This window comes from Dunckerocampus dactyliophorus, chromosome 5 (assembly GCF_027744805.1).
Source record: "Dunckerocampus dactyliophorus isolate RoL2022-P2 chromosome 5, RoL_Ddac_1.1, whole genome shotgun sequence".
NCBI classification, from domain to species: domain Eukaryota; kingdom Metazoa; phylum Chordata; class Actinopteri; order Syngnathiformes; family Syngnathidae; genus Dunckerocampus; species Dunckerocampus dactyliophorus.
The window spans coordinates 27,042,170-27,060,917 of record NC_072823.1 but is presented as its reverse complement, the minus strand read 5'-3'; the positions used below and the strand labels follow the sequence as shown (position 1 = coordinate 27,060,917).

Here is an 18,748-nt window from a genome sequence, read left to right as displayed (position 1 = left end):
AACAGATTGAAGATAGGCGGCAGCAGAGCAGCATGACAGAACATGACACAGCTGTTTTGACAGGAAAGTCCGAGTGTGCAGCACAACCTCCACAGGATGCAAGTGCACTAACTAAATCAGTAGTCACACTGAATACACGGAATAACTTGAGTTGTTTTGATTTTTTGAATGCACTTTAAAATCCAACAAAAAAGAAGCATTGCTCTTTTCTTTAGCTCTGTTGACCCACTTAAATCAAATTTAGGGCGCCCCTTTGGACTGTAGGAGTGCACTGGAGTCATCGTTCTAAAGATACTGTAGATACAGTAGCTAGACAGACACTATAGTACAACAATAAAATAAGAATGAAAAAAAAGAAAAATGTAAATAAACTACAATAAGTGTTTGTGTATCAATATTGTTCAATCAGCGCATAAATGTAAATGTCCAGGGTTGGAATGTGCAATTGTTAAGCATATGCAGTATACCATTTGTGAACACATAAATAAGTCAATTGATATTGTGCATGGAAGCCTCACACTTCAAACCCAAAGTCTCAAAGTGTACTAGTGCCTCTTTATTTTGGTGCAGTAGTTTTACAACAAGATGGACTGAAAGTGTCTTCCATGAAAAGAGAAAAGTTGATTTTTTGTGGTGGTTGTGATTTGGAAGTCCAGAGACATTTGTAATCGCCACTTTGAATGGAAGATAGGCAGCTATAATTGTAGAGAGCAGAAAACTTGAAGGACAAGTGCAGGTTCCCTCCATTCTGCCCTCTGTCATGTAGCAGAAGACATATAATTTGTCCACACAAAGAAAAGATTGGGAACTAAAGTGTGCAGCACAATAAAATGTGTGATAACTTCTTTTTATTGTGTTGAATGGAAATCTTCCACTCTATCCCTGTCATTTTTAGCTGTATTTGTGATTTATAGAGTCTATGGTGGACTTTTTCATGTAAAATGGATTATTTCAACGGTATTTTCCCCTTTTGTAGGTTTAATTATTCATAATCACAATTATAACGTGTGGTTATACTGATGATGTTTGTTCGCAAAGAACATAATGTACTGCCTGTCCAGGAAGGGTGAGCTATTACTTTTCACAGTGCATCTTTTGTGTGTGTGTATGTGTGTGTGTGTGTGCATGTGTGTGCGCAAGAAGATTAAAGGTGAGATCATGGAAAGAAAAGCTAGTGATGTCATGGCACTGGCTCAAAACACCAAGCAATCCCATCAGCTTGTTCTGATGCAATTTCTTCTTTGGCTCATTGTTGCCTGCCTTGTCTTTTCAATGCAATCAAACAGGAAGGGCCTCTTGATGAACATGTAACATAAATCTTGAAGAATACACATACAAGCCTTGTATAAAAACGTTTAACATCACATTTGGTCAATGCAACCTTAAAAACTGTGGATTATGCACCTTTTCATGCACATGTCCTCTTCTTGCATTGTATTTCTCCATGTTTATTTGCTTCTTGCCAGGTTTCTTCCCAGACAAACACTACCATCGAGTGGTCAGCTTTTGCCACTACAGAAAATAGAACTCGGCTCACTGGCTGTGCACAACAGTAATAGAAACTATCAATTACAGTACATTTAACAGTTAAGACCATGCACCAGGTTGGGGGTCCAGGCAGAGCCAACAAGCTGAATGTGTTCTTCAGTAGATTCAGTGCTGGGCCCCCTGCTGAATCTGAAGCTGGAAAAGATACCGGTGCTTCGGAAGACATCTTGCATAACGCTGGTGTCCAAGAAGCCCATCCTATCTGGCCTCAACGACTTCAGATGATTGCCCTGATGTCACAGGTCATGAAGGTCCTTGAGAGACTTGTTTCTGGCTCCGCTGAGACACCTGTTGGCCCCTTCCCTGAAGCCTTTACAGTTTGCATACCAGCCTGTTGTTGGTACCTGCTGCATCATGCTCACCTGTGAAGGTAATGTTCTTTGATTTATCCAGTGTCTTTAACACCACCCGGCCCTTTCTGATAATTGAGAAGCTGCTCAGGATGGGTGTCAGCTGATCTATTGTTCCCTGGATTACTGATTACTGACAGGCCCCAGTTTGCGCGGCTGGCAGGCTTCTTTTCTTAAACTGTGATCAGTAGTATAGGGGCTCCGCAGGGGACTGTATGTCTCCACTGTTATTCATTATGCCACCTGCAGAAGTTCTCTGATGACTCTCCGGTGGTGGAGTGTATCAGAAATGAGCAGGAGGTGGACTACAGGTCTGACTTTGTAGAATGGTCTCAGGCAAACCACCTGCTCCTGAATGTAGACAAGACTAAGGAGCTGGTGATGGACTTCAGGAGGACTATGACTCCAGTTCCACTCCCACACTGAATGCGACAGGACTTCATTCATTCCACATGCCATCCAGCTTGACAATACCTCACCTGTCTGCAAAAGATAATCCTGAATTCATCATTCATTCACAACATTATTGCACTGAACTGTTGTCTGTCCTCCCTTGTATACAGTATAATGTATATTTACTTGTATTTTTACTCAGTATTCGTAAAAATGCTAATTTTGTTTATCTTATATTCTTTATATTGTATTATATTTTATTGATATTGTATTGCATTTAAAAAAATATATTGCACTTTTTTCTGCAATTGAGCTGCTACGACCCGACAGGTTGTTTCGTGTCCAAAATAAGCCGTAATCAATTTAAATGACCTTAAAATGACCTTAAGCCCTTGTAGAAGGGCTCTAGAAGGCACAACAATAACGGACACATACGACACAACACCGGTAGGGGAAGCCAAAGCTATTCGGGAGTTTCTTCCGACGTAAACACGGAAGTATAGTATTTTTACACTTCTCTGTTAGGTCGTCAAGGAAATGAATTAGGGAATTATGTATAAAATTAAAACGTGAGTGTATATGACTGATGTCCCTCCAAGTTGATTAACTATCCCGCACCAGGTAGCAGGATAAGATTTTTGCTTTCCGGCGCGCCTATCATCCCTGGCAATTTTTATGTAATCTGTGAAATGACGTATAGAAATTATTATGTATCATGATATTGTTTGATGATAATACGTTTTTGTAATGTTTCAAGGAGACAGTCGTGGATTCTGTAAGATTAGTAAGGTTGGAAATAAAGTGGAGCCAATAGCTCAAAAATGACTTCGTTTGGAGCAAATACACTGTAAGAAAAAACTTTGGATATGTAAAACGGACCTTTTTGATGTGAATTTTATTAATTCAAGTTTCAAGTGCGTCATGTAGCGAGCCTACATCAAGGTGGCGCTCTCCTGTCCGGCCAGCAAATTGTAACGTTCGTTCGTCGTTGTAATACTGAAATATAACTTATGTTGCCACTTTACCGCGGTAGGTGATTTATATCAAGCTATAATTACTTTCATGGGCAGTCCCCAGGACTTAAGTTTGTTTCTTTCCAATAGCAGAGTGCATCATGCTAGCAATGTGGCTAGCCTGCAACAAGATGGCGTCCTACTGACCAGCCAGTTAATTGTAACGTCCCGTCTATTGCTGTAATACTAAAATGTTAACATTACTGTGCCACTTTAGCGTCTTACGTGAGTTATATCAAGCTCTATTCCTTTTCAGAGGCACTTATTAACTTTGGGCGTCTAATTTTGAGGAATAAGGAGGACCGCCATTGATGAGTCTCTGTCATCGATTGCCTTGCGTCGCTTTGAGGCTATCCAAAAATGAAGAAAATACTGTTCAACATCTCCAAGAAGCTACGAACAGGCACGGCAGACAGTGGCTCTGTCCACTCTGCGGGATACGAGGTGAAAAAGGAGGAGATGAGAAATATCCACAAGGCTGCTTGGAAGGGTGATGTGGCCAAGATGGAGCGTTTGTCCAAGAGCTATGATATCAATGAAGTTGACCAGCACAACAGGCGAGTGTCCATTTTAACTTATTCCCAGTGAGGATAGCCCTCACATTTCACCAAGAATTCCATTATTTTTTCACAGGGGACACTACTTTTTAAATTGAACTTGGATACAACTTAAGATTAGTTGGTGTCCAACTTGTGTAGCAGTATAGATTCACATTCATTGAGGATGCCCCACGGGTGCTCAAGTGTGTTCAGGTGTGAGTGAGACCCGTTTGCCCACACCATCACCTTCAGCTTCAACAGGAAGGCACTTGTCACCTTGGAGGTGTGTTTGGGGTCCTTATGTGTTGAAAAAGTGCCATGCTGCTCCAGTTTCTGCTTTGCAATTGTCACATAGTGATGGGAATTTCAGATCCTCTGTGCTCCATAATGTTTCTGTTGCTTAAATTGATTTATTAAAATATGTGTAAAAATAATTTATGTAAAAATATATAATTATATTAATCCTCTGCGGTCCTTTGAGGACAAAAAAAGTATACTCCTAAAAACTGCTATAAAAACAGAACTGATTATTTTGTTCTACTTTTTTGCTTAGATATCTCAATCAACTTAAGTTATAATAAAAAAAAGATGTAAATGTGTTTATTATTTTAACCCTCCAAATGCCCAATTGATTCAATGATGTCACTGTTTTTGCTTAGAAAAATGTATACATAGTTATTTTCCATATAATAAATGTTAGGGGGCTAGGGCTCAATGTCAAAGATCAGGATTAACTATACTTATGCTAAACTATACTAAACACTTATCACCTAACCTACAATGTGAAATGTGTCCAATCTCATTCTAAACAGTAAAAAAATGGTGCTTATAATGGAAGTCAGTGGGTAGGAAACACTATCACCTACAATTTGAAAATTGTCCAATCTGTTGTAAGCAGTCAATATGACAAATTTGACTATTTTTCAACAAAATGAAACCTTGAAATGAGAAAATGCATGTTTATATTGTGTAATTACAATGCGTTGAAAAGTGGTGCTTATAATGGAAGTCAAAGGGACTTTTTTGTCCTCTAGGGACCTGAAACAACAACAGCAAAAAAAACAAAGCATCAAAATTAGGGTTGTACAATATTGGCTTTTTTGCGGATATCCAATATGCCGATATTGTCCAACTCTCAATTTCCATTTCCGATATCAACTGATTCCGATATGTGTGACATCACATATCTCCTGTTGTGGAATGAACACATTGTGGTGCATGCATGTTAGGTTAGGTTAGGTTAGGTTAGGTTAATTGGCGAGTCTAAATTGTCTATAGGTATGAATGTGGGTGTGATTGGTTGTCTATATGTGCCCTGGCGACCAGTCCAGGGTGTATCCCGCCTCTCGCCTGAAGTCAGTTGGGATAGGCTCCAGCATACCCGCAACCCTAGTGAGGATAAGCGGCATAGAAGATGGGTAGGATGGGTTTCAGTTTCCAGGTCATGAGGTTGTTGTAGCCCCTTAGCTTTTGCTAAAGAGTTGTTGCTTGTTGTTGAGTTGAGTGGAGAGTAAACTGATTGGTGCCACCTACCTCGACTCCTGTCTCTTTGGGACTCGCATCTACACATTAGATGACCCTCGACATTGGTGACTGTGACATCAACGAGGCTGTACCGGCGCTGCTATAAGCCAACCAGTTGGCTAATGTCGGTGCTATCTGCGCCGGCAACACAACCTACACCTGTGGTTTCAACACATTGAAGTTCCGACTGCGAGGAATAACACAGGACGTGATCAAGTATTTCCACGTAGTGGCTGCACTGGATGCCTTGATGACGGCCAGTTTGGGAGCCCATAGGCCTGTATACAGCAGTGTTTAAAAATGGTTTTCATTATAGGTAAAAACCGGATACCGATATCTACCGATATTACATTTTTATGCCAATATTGGGCCAATAATATTGGTGGGCTGAAGTTATCGGACATCCTTAATCATAATCAATGTTATTACTAATATTATGTATAGTTAAGCATTATCTTTGACATACAGTAGTGCCCCAGCCCCCTAACCATTATTATATGGAAAATAAGTCAGTGTATGAACTTTTTAAGCAAAAACTGTGGCATCATGAAATCAAATGAGGATTTAGAGTGTTAAAATAACAACATTTACATGTTTGGTGTTTTCATAGATACGATGTACAGCTTAAGTTTATATCCTAAAATCACCAGACCAAACTGAATAACAGACCACTGTGCCACTCTAATTGATAATATATTCACTAATGACTTTGATAACAGGGCCGCACGGTGGCATGTTGGCCACACAGTCAGGACATCGGGAAGACTGAATCTCTGTTGAGCATCTCTGTGTGGAGTTTGCATGTTCTTCCCATGCGTGTGTGGGTTTTCTCCAGGTACTCCGGTTTCCTCCCACATTCCAAAAACATACATTTTAGGTTAGTTGGAGATTCTAAATTGTCCATAGGTATGAATGTGAGTGTGAATGATTGCTTGTCTATATGTGCCCTGCGATTGGCTAGTGGTCTGCAACATGGCTGAAGCATTTTGTAAACACACTTTATAAACACTTATCTGAAGCTCTATGATAAGAACTGTCCCTAGAGAGAAATAACCAATAAGCAAAAGAAAAATAATCAGCCATGGATGACAAAAGGACTGAAAAATGCCTGTAAGAAGAAGAATACATTATTAAGGAAAATTATCATTCAACAAACTAAAGGAGCAGAAAAAAGGTATGACATATAAAAATAATTTGACAACAATTTTGAGAATGTGTAAGTAAGAATATTATAGTCAAATATTAGACAAGAATGAAAACAACATTAGAGCAACTTGGGCCATCCTAAAGAGTATTTTAAGAAAAAGTACTAAGAAAGCATATTACCCTTATTATTTTATGGTTGGAAACACCAATAAAGATATGAATGAGGTTGTGGAGAAGTTTAACAGCTACTTTGTAAATATTGGACCAAAATTGGAAGAAGACATTCCAAAATTCTGGTTAGAGGAGGAATGGAAGTAAACTATTGACAGGAATCCTGATTCCATGTTCCTTACTGATGTGACAAAAAAGGAAATAATTGATAATGTTAACAAATGTAAAGCAAAAACATCAAGTGATTGTAAATGTATCGAAAGGGAAATGATAAAAAAGGTCCTTAATGAGATAGTAGAACCGCTGACGTACATCAGTAACTTATCATTCCACACGGGTAAATTTCCAAACAAAATGAAAATAGCAAAAGTAGTTTAAATTTTCAAAACGAAGACAAATATCAATTTACAAACTACTGACCGGTCTCCTTATTATCACAATTTTTCAAAATGATCGAAAAGCTTGGACAGGTTGGACAAATTTATTAGTAAGAATGAATTACTCGACTGGACAGCCAGTACGGTTACAGAGTTAACGTTTAAACCTCCATGACACTGATCAAAATTACCGAGGAAATTGCCAACGCTATAGACCACAGAAAGTGTGCAGCTGCAGTACTTATGGATCTGACAAAAGCTTTCAATACAATTAATCACAACATTCTAATTACAAAATTAGAAAGTTACGGAATCAAAGGGTTAGTTTTTAATTGGGTCAAAAGCTACATAGCAAACAGGAGGCAATATGTGAAGCTAGGATAATACACATCTGCAAGTTTAAATATTATGTGCGGACTACCCCACAGGTCAATACTGGGACCAAAACTGTTCAACTTGTATATCAATGACATCTGTAAAGTGACGAAAGACTTCAAGTTGGTATTATTTGGATTGTACTACTGCCTTTTTGTTCTGGGGAAAGCACACAAGAGCTACAATAATCATGAATGAAATGGCCATATTAAAAAGATGGTTTGATAAAAACAGATTATTTTTTAACTTCAGTAAAATAAAATAATGTAGGATACGAACGAGCAAATACAAATCTACGGTGTGAATATTGAATGGGTGACTGCAAATACATTTCTGGGGATCATAATAGATGAAAAAATTATCTCAGCTCAAAAATATACAACATAAGTTGGCGAGAAATACCTCAATATTGAAAAAAGCAAAATTTGTCCTTGATCAAAAATCTCTCCATACTCTTTACTGTTCTCTAGTATTACCACATCTAACTTATTGTGTGGAGATATGGGGTAATAACTATAAAAGTCATCTTCATTTGCTAAATGTACTGCTAAAAAGATCAGTTAGCATAATCTATAATGGCGCGTATAGAGAACATACAAATCCTCTATTTCTAAAATCACAAATATTAAAATTTGCTGATCTAGTAAGTTTTCAAACAGCTAAAATTATGCATAAATCAAACAATAACTTGCTACCCAAAAATGCCATACAATACTTTTCAACAAGAGAGGAGAAATATGATCTCAATGAAAACTAAACTTAAAACACTTGCATGCGAGAATAACGCTAAAGACCCATAGCATTTCAGTATGTGGAATCAAATTATGGAACGGATTGAGTAAGGAACTCATACAAAGCACCGAGATAAGCGATTTCAAGAAACAATGCAAACAGTTGATGTTTGCAAAGAGTTTTGAACCACTGTGCACAAAATGCTGTCTAATCACTACAATATTCATTACTTTTCATTCTTGTGAGTTCATTGTCAATACTCACCAATAATTACAATTAAGTTTAGTTATGTCTATTTAAACTGATTATTTATTTATTATTATTCAAATTTTGTGATTATTATTTATTATGATTGAGAAAAAACCTTGACAGTTGTATTACCACATTGTTACATTACCTTATCATTTTCCATAGTATAATTTTCCCATGTATTAACTAGTAAAGACTACATTGGCATACACGAAGTGAAGACATGTATTGCAATTGATAAGGTTTCCTTCTTCCGACTCCTTTTGGACATGTGGAACTGTGAAAAAAAATATTGATCTGTAATGTTTTTATAGAAATTTTTGGGAGTAGGTTTGGGAATAGGGTGGGAAATTTGGCCTGGGTGTCTAGGTGACCAAGGAACAAATTTTAAATGGGAATTTTAGGATTTTTCATGAAAAAAAAAACATCTTAGGAAAAATAATGCCATATGGTGTAGTACAACCAAAGCTATGAGCAAAAAAACAAGCAAAATCTTACCTGCAAAGACAAAAAATGTCCCCAGAAGGTTAAATGCTTGTTTATATGGCAACAGATTGCAACACAAAATGAATTATTAACCACAAAAACAAAGTTTAATTTAATTTAGACAAAAGGTCCAATCTGATTGTGTGAGAAGATTGAGAAGATACACTGTAATAAAATGAGAAAAGAAGTTGGATGCAGAGTCCAATTGTGATGGATTCAATGCCCTGTGAATACAATGACCTGGATGAATGGGAAATGGGACTATAAAAGTGCTTTCTGAAATGTGAGAGGTGTGTTCACTTATGGGGAAAATTTATCCAGTTTCGCTCCCACATTGTATTTAACGATGTGCATACCAGAAAACGTTCCTCTCCTTTCACAGGACAGCGCTTCACCTCGCTTGTGCCAATGGACATTTTGAAGTGGTGAAGCTCCTTGTGGCGAAAAAAGCCATGCTCAATGTATGTGATAGTCAAAATAGGTCCGCCTTAATGAAGGTAATCCTGGACACTTTGACAATTTAACTACATATGTATTTTAATGCTTGCCATTTTCTCCTGATTGGTGTCAATTCATCTTCATTTTATAAGGCGGTGCAAGGCCAGCATGATCACTGTGTGAGCATTCTTCTGGAAAACAATGCAGATCCTAACCTGGCGGACACAGATGGCAACACTGCTTTACATTTGGCAGCCAGCTTCTCATCCATCTCCACTGTTGCCTTGTTCATGAAGAAGGACGTTGACCTCAATGCTCAAAATCTGGTGAGGCACATGTGATCAAGAAAACTGCATTCCGGTGATTTTGTGTACAATATCAAGACATCTTGTTTTTTTCTTATGACTACAATCGTATGTTTATTAAGGAAGGTCTTACACCCCTGGCATTGGCAGTCCAACAAGACTACGTAGAAGTGGCTGAGTTTCTGCTGAAGACAGGTGCTGATGTGAATATTTTGGACAAAGATCAGAGGTTGGAGCTAAACAATGACATTCAAATGTTTAAATAAACCATAAGTTGTCTACATAAATGGCTTGTTTATGCACAGTTTCTCAACAAACCTACAGGTCACCATTGATGGTTGCTGCCAGCAATGGATATGTCAACATGGTGCGATTGCTGCTGCAGTTTGAAGCCGACGCTATGCTGACTGATAACAAAGGACAATCAGCTGAGGAGTATGCTGCGACGAACGGCCATCAGGCGTACGTTATTTTCTTGTCTTTGCTTCCACTTCTACAGTGGGACTAACATTTTGAATTATCATTGTGTGTAACATAATCGTAGCAATGGTTTAAGAGGAGTGTGATGATGGTGACATAGAACCGTAAATTGATCAAAATGACAGTTAAGAGGTTTTATGTTTTGAAGTAAAATTTATTTCCCACTAGAGAAACTCCGATCCATGGGCCACCGAACAGTATCGGATGATTTTCATGAAGAAGCATGTGATCGGCACAGATAAATGCTTTTCAACACCGATCACAAAAGCCAATCACCTGTGGCTCGTACTATTGCAGTCTGTAGCCATCCCTGCGTGCAAGGTGTAGTGTCTTGCTCTAACTCCTGTGTTGGTTAGCATCCTCCACCCACTTTCCTTCTCTGGCAGTTCGGGGACCTTGTAATTGTCCTGACTTTTCCCATATATTCAGCACCCCTGGCCAATAGCACTTATCATAAATAAATTTAAAAAATTATAATTAATCCATTTGATCGGTATCGGCCAATTCCATTCATAGACGATCGGAATCAGCAGCATAAAACCCTAATCGGCGCATCCCTATATCCTATGTATAAAACTGATTCTACAGCGTCAGGCAAAATGATCTGACACATTTGTAGGTTAAATAAAAGGCAAATAAAGTAAAGAAACAAAAAAGTGTTTTTATTTTCGAAAAGTATATATAATGCCATTTTTTTCATATAATGCCATTTTGTTTTGTTTCTTTATAATGCCATTGTTTTTCGTTTCTTTTTCAGTTGCTGCCATGAATTGGACTGGTGAGCATCACGCTTTCATTGTGGAAACGTTTATCAAAACAAACGAATCTGTAACTGCAACACAACAACCGTTCCGTTTGCACTTCAATCTTGGCAGACATGATCCCGTACCAGCTTGAAACACGATCTTGTTATGGGTAACCAACTTCAGAGCTACTAGATCTGCATTTACTGTGTGGACAGTAATGGATCCCATTTGACTGATTTAATTTTTAAAACATAATGAAACAGAATGGCATTATATGTACTTTCGAAAATAAAAACACTTTCTTGTTTCTTTACATTATTTGCCTTTTATTTAACCTACAAATGTGTCAGATCATTTTGCCTGACCCTGTACATTCATATGGAGCTCAGCCAGAATCATTGAAACTCAGAGATTCTTCTGTATTATTGACATAGAGCCCTTTGCTCATGTTGAGGCCAAAAACATGGTGACAATGTCATTGTCTCTCGTCTCTTATAGATGTGCTCTCCTGATCACCGAGCACGATGCCCGAAGGAGCCTGGCGGGTTCCTCGTCTCAAGCAGGTTCAAGTAAAAAAACGACACTGCAGACTCGACTCTCCCTAACAGGTGCATTCACTGTCAAAGATGGTGAACAGTTTTACTTCATACTGTACACGAATAAAGTGTGATTTATTGACTTGTTAACAATGTGCTCCTTGCAAGCAGAGCACATTACTGATGATGATGGAGGATTAGTGACTACAGAAGACAAAAACCAGCTGTCTTACGGTTTTGTTTCGTTTAACAGGCATTCATTCCCCTACAGCAGAACATAAAGACAGTGTTGATTCCATAAGTGGACACGCTCAGAAGGAATATCTAATACAACACGAGGTAGGCTCAACACCAGAATATCATGCAACCTATAACCAAATACAGTCCCATTTGCCATGTGTTGTGTTAACTACGTACTCTAGAGTTACACATTAAAATGTACACTGACTGACTTCCTGTTCACTACAAAATAAGCTTCAAAATAAAAGCAAAGCAGTATTAACCTGGATTCTACACCATTTATTTATACATGACTTTACACTTTTATTTTTAATTTTCGATGGTTAAGTAGGAGAAGAAAGATTTGCAGATCCAGGAAGGCTTTATTGTCATTGTAGTTAAAGGGATAGTCGGATTTTTTGATATGAAGCTGTATGACATCCCCATCAGCAGTGTAGTCCATAAACAGCGATTCACCCCCCCACTTGATCTCCTAAGTCCAGTTCTGGTGAGAATTCGTTGATGAAGAACGTACTTCCAGGTAGTAGCTGGGGTTTCACAGGTAAGCAAGCAAGCGTCTTCGTCACGTAAACAAGAATGGAGAGGCGACAGTGCGCAGGGATACGGCGTTAGACAAATATAATCCTGAGCGATTTGTGAGGTCTGATGTTTTCGAGTAGGCATTTTTGTGATGCAAATGTAGTACGCTTTTGAACGCATATTGTTTTGAGAAGCCAAACTCCTTGTGAAACCCCAGCGACTACCTGGAACTATGTTGTTCACCACCAAAATCCGACCTGGAGTTAGGAGACCAAGTAGGGGGTGAGTCGTTGTTGATACACTATGTTGCTGATGGGGATGTCATACAACTTCATGTAAAAAAATCCAAACTATGCCTTTTAAGATATACAAGAGAATTCAAAGCATTAAAAATAATGCAACAAAAGTATTGCTGAATTTACTTTTTATTACACAGCCTGACCAACAATATTGTCTGGCTTTTGTAACAAACCTCTGTGAGTCAGGTCCCTCATCCAATAAAATATCCAATAAAAGTCCATCCAATAAAAGATAAACTTGGAAAAAATGGGCATGCAAAATACCTTTTTAGGGTAGGACTAATCATTTGAGTTGGTGATAGATCAATTTGTGGTGTGATTTAGAATATATTACTTTTTTTTTTTTTTTTTTACAAATTCTCTTTAATTGAAGGTAATCCTGTGAGATCTTGTTTGGACTGGTTGGTACAATTCCATGCAGAACATGAATTGGGCATCTTCCTCTGTCTCTCTTGCCATATCCATTATGGTGGCGACGTCGATGTATGATTCGGTGCTCCATGCAGCATTGACGTCAAAAACTTAGACACGCGCAACAAGTCTACCTACCCGACTCGTGAGCGACAAGCCCCAGGGGCCCGTTGCACAAAAGTAGGATTCGGACATCCAGGATAAATGACTAAGCTGAGCTCAACCAACCCAAAACAAGAGTGTCTAGGCTTAATTGGTTTGACAAAGCGCAAGCCCAGATGAGTGACAAAGATTAATCAAGCTAGGTGAAACCCATCTCAGATCAGTGTGCATACACGGCTTCATTAATTTAGCTAGCGGCAGCAGGGGTAAGTGAACGAGTTAACCGAGGGAAATACTGTACCTGCGAGTCTCGGTTCAGTAAAAAAATTGTGAGTTTTGAACAACTCGGTCAATACATGACTATCTCTCAGTCAGAACCATACACAATGCTCCCGTCGCCACAATATCATATGACAACACTAATCAAATTTAAAATATGCACAGATGGAGGAAAAAACTGCCGTAGGTTGAAAATCCTTTTTTGCTACCCATTCTCCTTATGTCTGTGGACAAAGTCACAAGTAAAGGTGCAAGCGATTGCTAGTTTTGACCATGTCGAACACCGCCCATGTTGACAGTCGGCCAGTCCGAGGGTTGTCGAGTTAAGTGAGTTCCATTGTATATACACTCCTGATCAAAATCTTAAGACCAGTTGAAAAATTGCTGAAAAACTTGCATTTTGCACATTTGGATCTTAATGAGGTTTTAAGTAGAGCTACAATATGCAAAAGCAAGAAGGGGAAGTGAGACAAAAGCATTTTTAAAAAGTAATTTATTGAAAACAACAAACTGAAATAGGCTGTTTATCAGCTGATCAAAAGTTTAAGACCATCGCTCGAAAAATAACAAAAAACTCTCCAAACCAGAACAAAATATTTACTCAGTAGGACTCAGTAACGAGTTGCTCCACCGTTCTTGTTAATCACTTCAAAAATTGGTTTGGGCATGCTTGAGCGAGTGTTTCCAGGAGGCTAGTGGGAATATTGCTCCGAGCGAGGAAGATGGCTTCACGAAGGGCATCAACTGTCTGGAACTGATGGCCATTTTTATAAACTTCCCTTGCCATCCATCCCCAAATGTTCTCTATGGGATTTAAATGAGGGGAACATGCAGGATGGTCCAAAAGAGTAATGTTATTCTCCCTGAAGAAGTCCTTGGTCAAGCGAGCATTGTGAACTGCAGAGTTGTCCTATTGGAAAAACCCAGCTGTTACCACACAGACGAGGGCCCTCAGTCATGAGGGATGCCCGCTACAACATCTGCATCTGTCTGATGACCCTGTACCACCTGAAGCAAGCATTCAGTGTTCCACTGAATGAAAAAGCACCCCAGATCATGATGGACCCCCCTCCACTGTGCCGGGTAGAAAACATCTCAGGTGGGATCTCCTTGTCATGCCAGTAACGTTGGAAGCCATCTGGACCGTCAAGGCTACATTTATTCTCATCAGAGAATAAAACTTTTTTCCACCTTTCAATGTCCCATGTTTGATGCTCCCTGGCAAAGTCTAAACGGGCAGTTTTGTGGCGTTGAAGGAGACGAGGTCTTTTAATTCGTTTTTTGTTTTTTTAACCCTTTTCCCACAGATGCCCTCTGATGGTTATTGCACTGCATTCAGAACCAGTAAGGGCCTTAATGTGGGTGGAAGACCACCCTGTGTCTTGATGGACAGCCAATTGGATCCTCCTGCTCAACGCAGATGTGATTTTTTTGGGGGGGTCTACCACTTGACTTTTTTTGTTCCATAATGCTCAGAATCTTTAAAAAAATGTAGAATGACTGTCTTACTGCGCCCAACCTCAGCAACAATGGCACGTTGCGAGAGGCCTTGCTTATGCAGCTCGACAATCCGACCACGTTCAAAAAGAGAACGCTTCTTAGCCATCAGGAGGGCATGACAGTGTGAATGCCTGACAGAAAATGAACATTTTGAGCAGATTTTGGCTTTTATAGCCTGGTCTTAAACTTTTGACCAGGTGATAAACAACCTATTTCTTTTTTTTTGTTGTTGTTTAAATTACAAGCTCCAAATTTTTTTTGTCTCACTCTGCTTTTATATATTGTAGCTCTACTTAAAACCTCATTAAGATCCAAATGTGCAAAATGCAAATTCTTGCAATTTTTCAACTGGTCTTAAGAGTTTGATCAGGAATGTATTTTTGTGCTCAAACGGCAGTTTTTCCCCACCCCACTAGGGTAAACGTAAAGGACAAACAGAAGGACAGATTGGTAAGTGGGATAGTCCTAATTGCATTTTATTTTGAAGTATATTTGATTGCCTTTACATTTGACTTTTTTTTTTTTTTTTTTCTTTGACAGACCTGCTGGACGAGCTTGGTTTGGGAGCGCTTGACAGTGTTAAAGGTAATGTTCTTTAACTGACCTCAGGCTCTCATACTGGATGTGTTGCACAATTGACGTGATCCCTCCTCCCGCTACGTGTGAATAGTAATGGCCCTTAAAGAAATAAAGAAGAATAGGAATAGTACACAGTATACTTGCTCATGCGTGATCACATGAGCGTGCAACGTAATGAGCACCTTGCATGATAAAAACAAATCCAAATAATTCAGATAGAATGTATGCAGAGCAATCTCCGGCATTTCTGTGTGGCGTTTGCATGTTCTCTGCGTGCGTGCGTGGGTTTTCTCCGGGTACTCCGTTTTCCTCTCACATTCCAAAAACATGCATGTTAGGTTAATTGGCGGCCAGTCCAGGGTGTACCCCGCCTGTCGCCCGAAGTCAACTGGGATAGGCTCCAGCATACCCCCACGACCCTAATGAGGAGAAGCGGCATAGAAAATGGATGGATGGATGGATAGATGGAGAGCAGTGTGAGTTAAGACCAGCAGGGGACAAGGGAGCGAGGAGGAGGCCCATGTCGGGTCTACTTGTAGTTGAAATAGCACAATGAGTGCGTCCTTGAGAAAGGCAAACTGTTGTTTGACTCCTCACTGATCTTGGTTTTCTTTGTACAGATTCATCAGACGCAGACATATCAAGTAATATCAGCAGGAGAAGTCTGCTTGTGTGTGCTGGGGCGTCTGTGCCTGAAGAGTTCCCAGAACGCGCCAGTCCATCTGTTGAGGAGGAGGTGTTGGTTGATGTGTCTCCGAAAATGCCCGTTCTTCTTCCGAAAACAATCTGCTCAGATGAGACGCTACCACCTTTTCTAGCTCCACGACCTCAGTCATTAATGATGATTATTGCAGAGAGTGAAGAAGGTGAGACTCAACTTTTTCTCTACGCTGGTGATTGTACTGGCCATAAAAATAATATCCAAGCATGCATCTTCGTTTCCCTCCTTTTAGAATCAGTTTGGGACCAAGGCAGTTTATCATCATCATGCAGCAAGACCAAAGCTGACAATCAGCAGCTTCAAGCGGCGGTTCGAGCAGGCAAGAAGACTCGCAATGACTATTTCCTAACAGTTGTACTTACGTGCACTTGTGTGAAGACCTAATCTCTTCTCAGGCTCCTCTCAACTCCTGGCAAGCGAGGGAAAAGGTTGTTTGCAGTCAGACGAACAGCAACAGCAGGTGTTGACTTTTTTCTTAAAACTACTTTATTTTATTGTGCATCACGCATGCTTCAGTAGTTATTAATCTGATTAAAAATTGTAATGCCATTAATCCACCTAAAGCGCACAATGACTCAAAATCGCTGAAACATCTCTGCAAACGCAATTTTAATTTGCACAAGTAGTGTTACCGTCAGGCATGCGCAACTTGGCAGTTGATCTAGTAGTGACATGCTGTAGAACCAAACACATCAATATGGAAGACGCTAAACAGCACTGTACACTGTACAGCACTGTACATAACTAACAGGACTGTACATATTAAACACAGGAAGTGAACAGTAATTTCTGAGACATGAAGAAGGGATACGATTGAAGAAACGTGTGTACTTCAATATGATGTACTTCAATGTAACTTTTTTTTAAGCACGTTTGTAATAATCTAATCCATTACCATTACCATTACTAAGGAGACTGTGCCATTGGAGAGCCAGGATGAGAAGTCGTGCAAAGAAGTGGAGACAAGTGAAGCAAAATCCGTTTTCAATAATTTTGTTGGTGCTTTAAAGGGGACTCTTGGCCAGTTCAAATCTGAGCGCAGTACGGAAGAAAAACAGGTTGAATCATCCACTGCTGAACAAGAGTCATGTGATGAAGAGGAAGGGAGGTCGTTGATGCCACCCACAGCTGAAGTGAAGAGCATGGTCCTCATTGATGTACACCAGCAAAGGGAGTCTGTCCCCTTGTTTCAAAAACCTGAAGAACCCTTCCCGGGTGAGTCACCACAACCCCCCATAGTGAAGAAGGAGAATAGTGTGGACTTTGCCAAACCTGGGCCTTCCCACAGCCAACAGCTGAACCTTAATCGAGAAGAACCTGAGGTAAAGTCTCTCAAAGTTGTGTAGAACAGGGAAAATTGTGTTTGTGTATGGACCTTTTGTTCACCATTAATTTTGGAGGTCAACCCAGAATGTTTCCATGCTTTAATAAAACCAAACCCTGTCTCAAATCTATTTCTCCTTGCTTTGCTCTTCTTTTCAGTCTGCCCAAGAGGCTGCTAGGATTGTTTCAGTGGCAAATCCCAATGCTGCTTCTGACACCGGCGCAAGTGCAGATGGGCAGCCTGCAACGTTAAGTCAAACAGAAGCATCTGATCAAGTTGAGAAACCAGTAACCTTTCAGAGGTAGGCTTTATCTTTTAAACAGACCCATTGTTGTAATTGCAGCAAGGAGCAAACTGCCCAGCTGGCATTCATAGCTCTGCTGAGTTCATTGTAAACAGTCCTTCAAGCAGACCATGCATGAGTTTCACACCGCTGAGTAGCGCAAACCAACATTTTAAAAGTGCATACAGAGATAGGCGACATTCACACTACAGGGTATGATGCCCAATTCTTAAAATCTGATTTTTTTTATGTGGTCATTCATATCACTAAAAATGCAACTAGTCAATGTGAACGTAAAGCGGCTGGGAAGTGTGCATGCGCAAAAGCACAATGTCACACCCATTTCCGTGTGTTTAGGGAAGTATAGATTGCTGCAGTGTGTGTGCGTTCCTCGCAGCATTTGTGGCAATTTAAAGGATTTTGTGCAGCTGGAGTCAATAATTTCTGAACCAAATGATCATGCACAGTAGGTTTAAAAGAAAGAGGGCAAGATTTCCGGCTATGGCAGTTTGGGAGAACTTGCTGTGACGTCTGTTCCATGTAACAGGAACCGTGAGCCGCTTCACTGACAGTTTAAAAAAAATAATTTTCGGATGACAAGGAGAGCTTTTGCCTACATCGGTGAGTACCTTTAAAGTAAGCACGCCAATACACACCTTTCGATGACGTATAGGTCGGATATATGCGACCTGACCGTTCATACTGCAGTTGCATTGCATACATATCGGATCTATGTGCACATACGAATGAGGCTTGAGTCGCATTTGAAAAAAATCGGAAATTGTGCTGTTCACACTGACTTGAAAAAATCAGATACAGGTCACATAAGAACAAAAAAAAATCTGAATTGACCTGCAGTGTGAACATAGCCATAGATAAGGTGACTGGATGCTGACCACTCATGATACTAAAAGTGCAGTTACTGCTACCTTCTGGAGTTTAAAAATAAAAATTCAAATACGCAAATGTTTTTTGGCCCAACATTATTAAGAAACCCTGGCGGTTGTGTGATTTTTGTAGGCCAGACTTGTTGGTTATTGAATAGAAGTTAATTTACGGCATGTGAACCCTATTGACTTGGCT

At 39.7% G+C, this 18,748-nt stretch overlaps 1 protein-coding gene across 1 annotated transcript in view; it reads left to right on the top strand.

Moving 5' to 3' along the window:
- The first annotated feature begins 3,099 nt into the window (after positions 1–3,099).
- The window catches only part of LOC129181852 (ankyrin repeat domain-containing protein 62-like), a 31,811-nt gene continuing 16,162 nt past the window's right edge, over positions 3,100–18,748 (top strand). Inside the window, exons 1-15 of the mRNA XM_054777539.1 lie at positions 3,100–3,464; positions 3,561–3,861; positions 9,286–9,400; positions 9,494–9,667; positions 9,769–9,875; positions 9,971–10,108; positions 11,371–11,480; positions 11,662–11,747; positions 15,175–15,208; positions 15,299–15,343; positions 15,958–16,203; positions 16,291–16,377; positions 16,454–16,518; positions 16,970–17,380; positions 17,541–17,683. Of these exons, the coding sequence (XP_054633514.1) occupies positions 3,665–3,861; positions 9,286–9,400; positions 9,494–9,667; positions 9,769–9,875; positions 9,971–10,108; positions 11,371–11,480; positions 11,662–11,747; positions 15,175–15,208; positions 15,299–15,343; positions 15,958–16,203; positions 16,291–16,377; positions 16,454–16,518; positions 16,970–17,380; positions 17,541–17,683 (1,958 nt within the window). The 5' untranslated portion in view covers positions 3,100–3,464; positions 3,561–3,664. The remainder of the gene's footprint in view (positions 3,465–3,560; positions 3,862–9,285; positions 9,401–9,493; positions 9,668–9,768; positions 9,876–9,970; positions 10,109–11,370; positions 11,481–11,661; positions 11,748–15,174; positions 15,209–15,298; positions 15,344–15,957; positions 16,204–16,290; positions 16,378–16,453; positions 16,519–16,969; positions 17,381–17,540; positions 17,684–18,748) is intronic.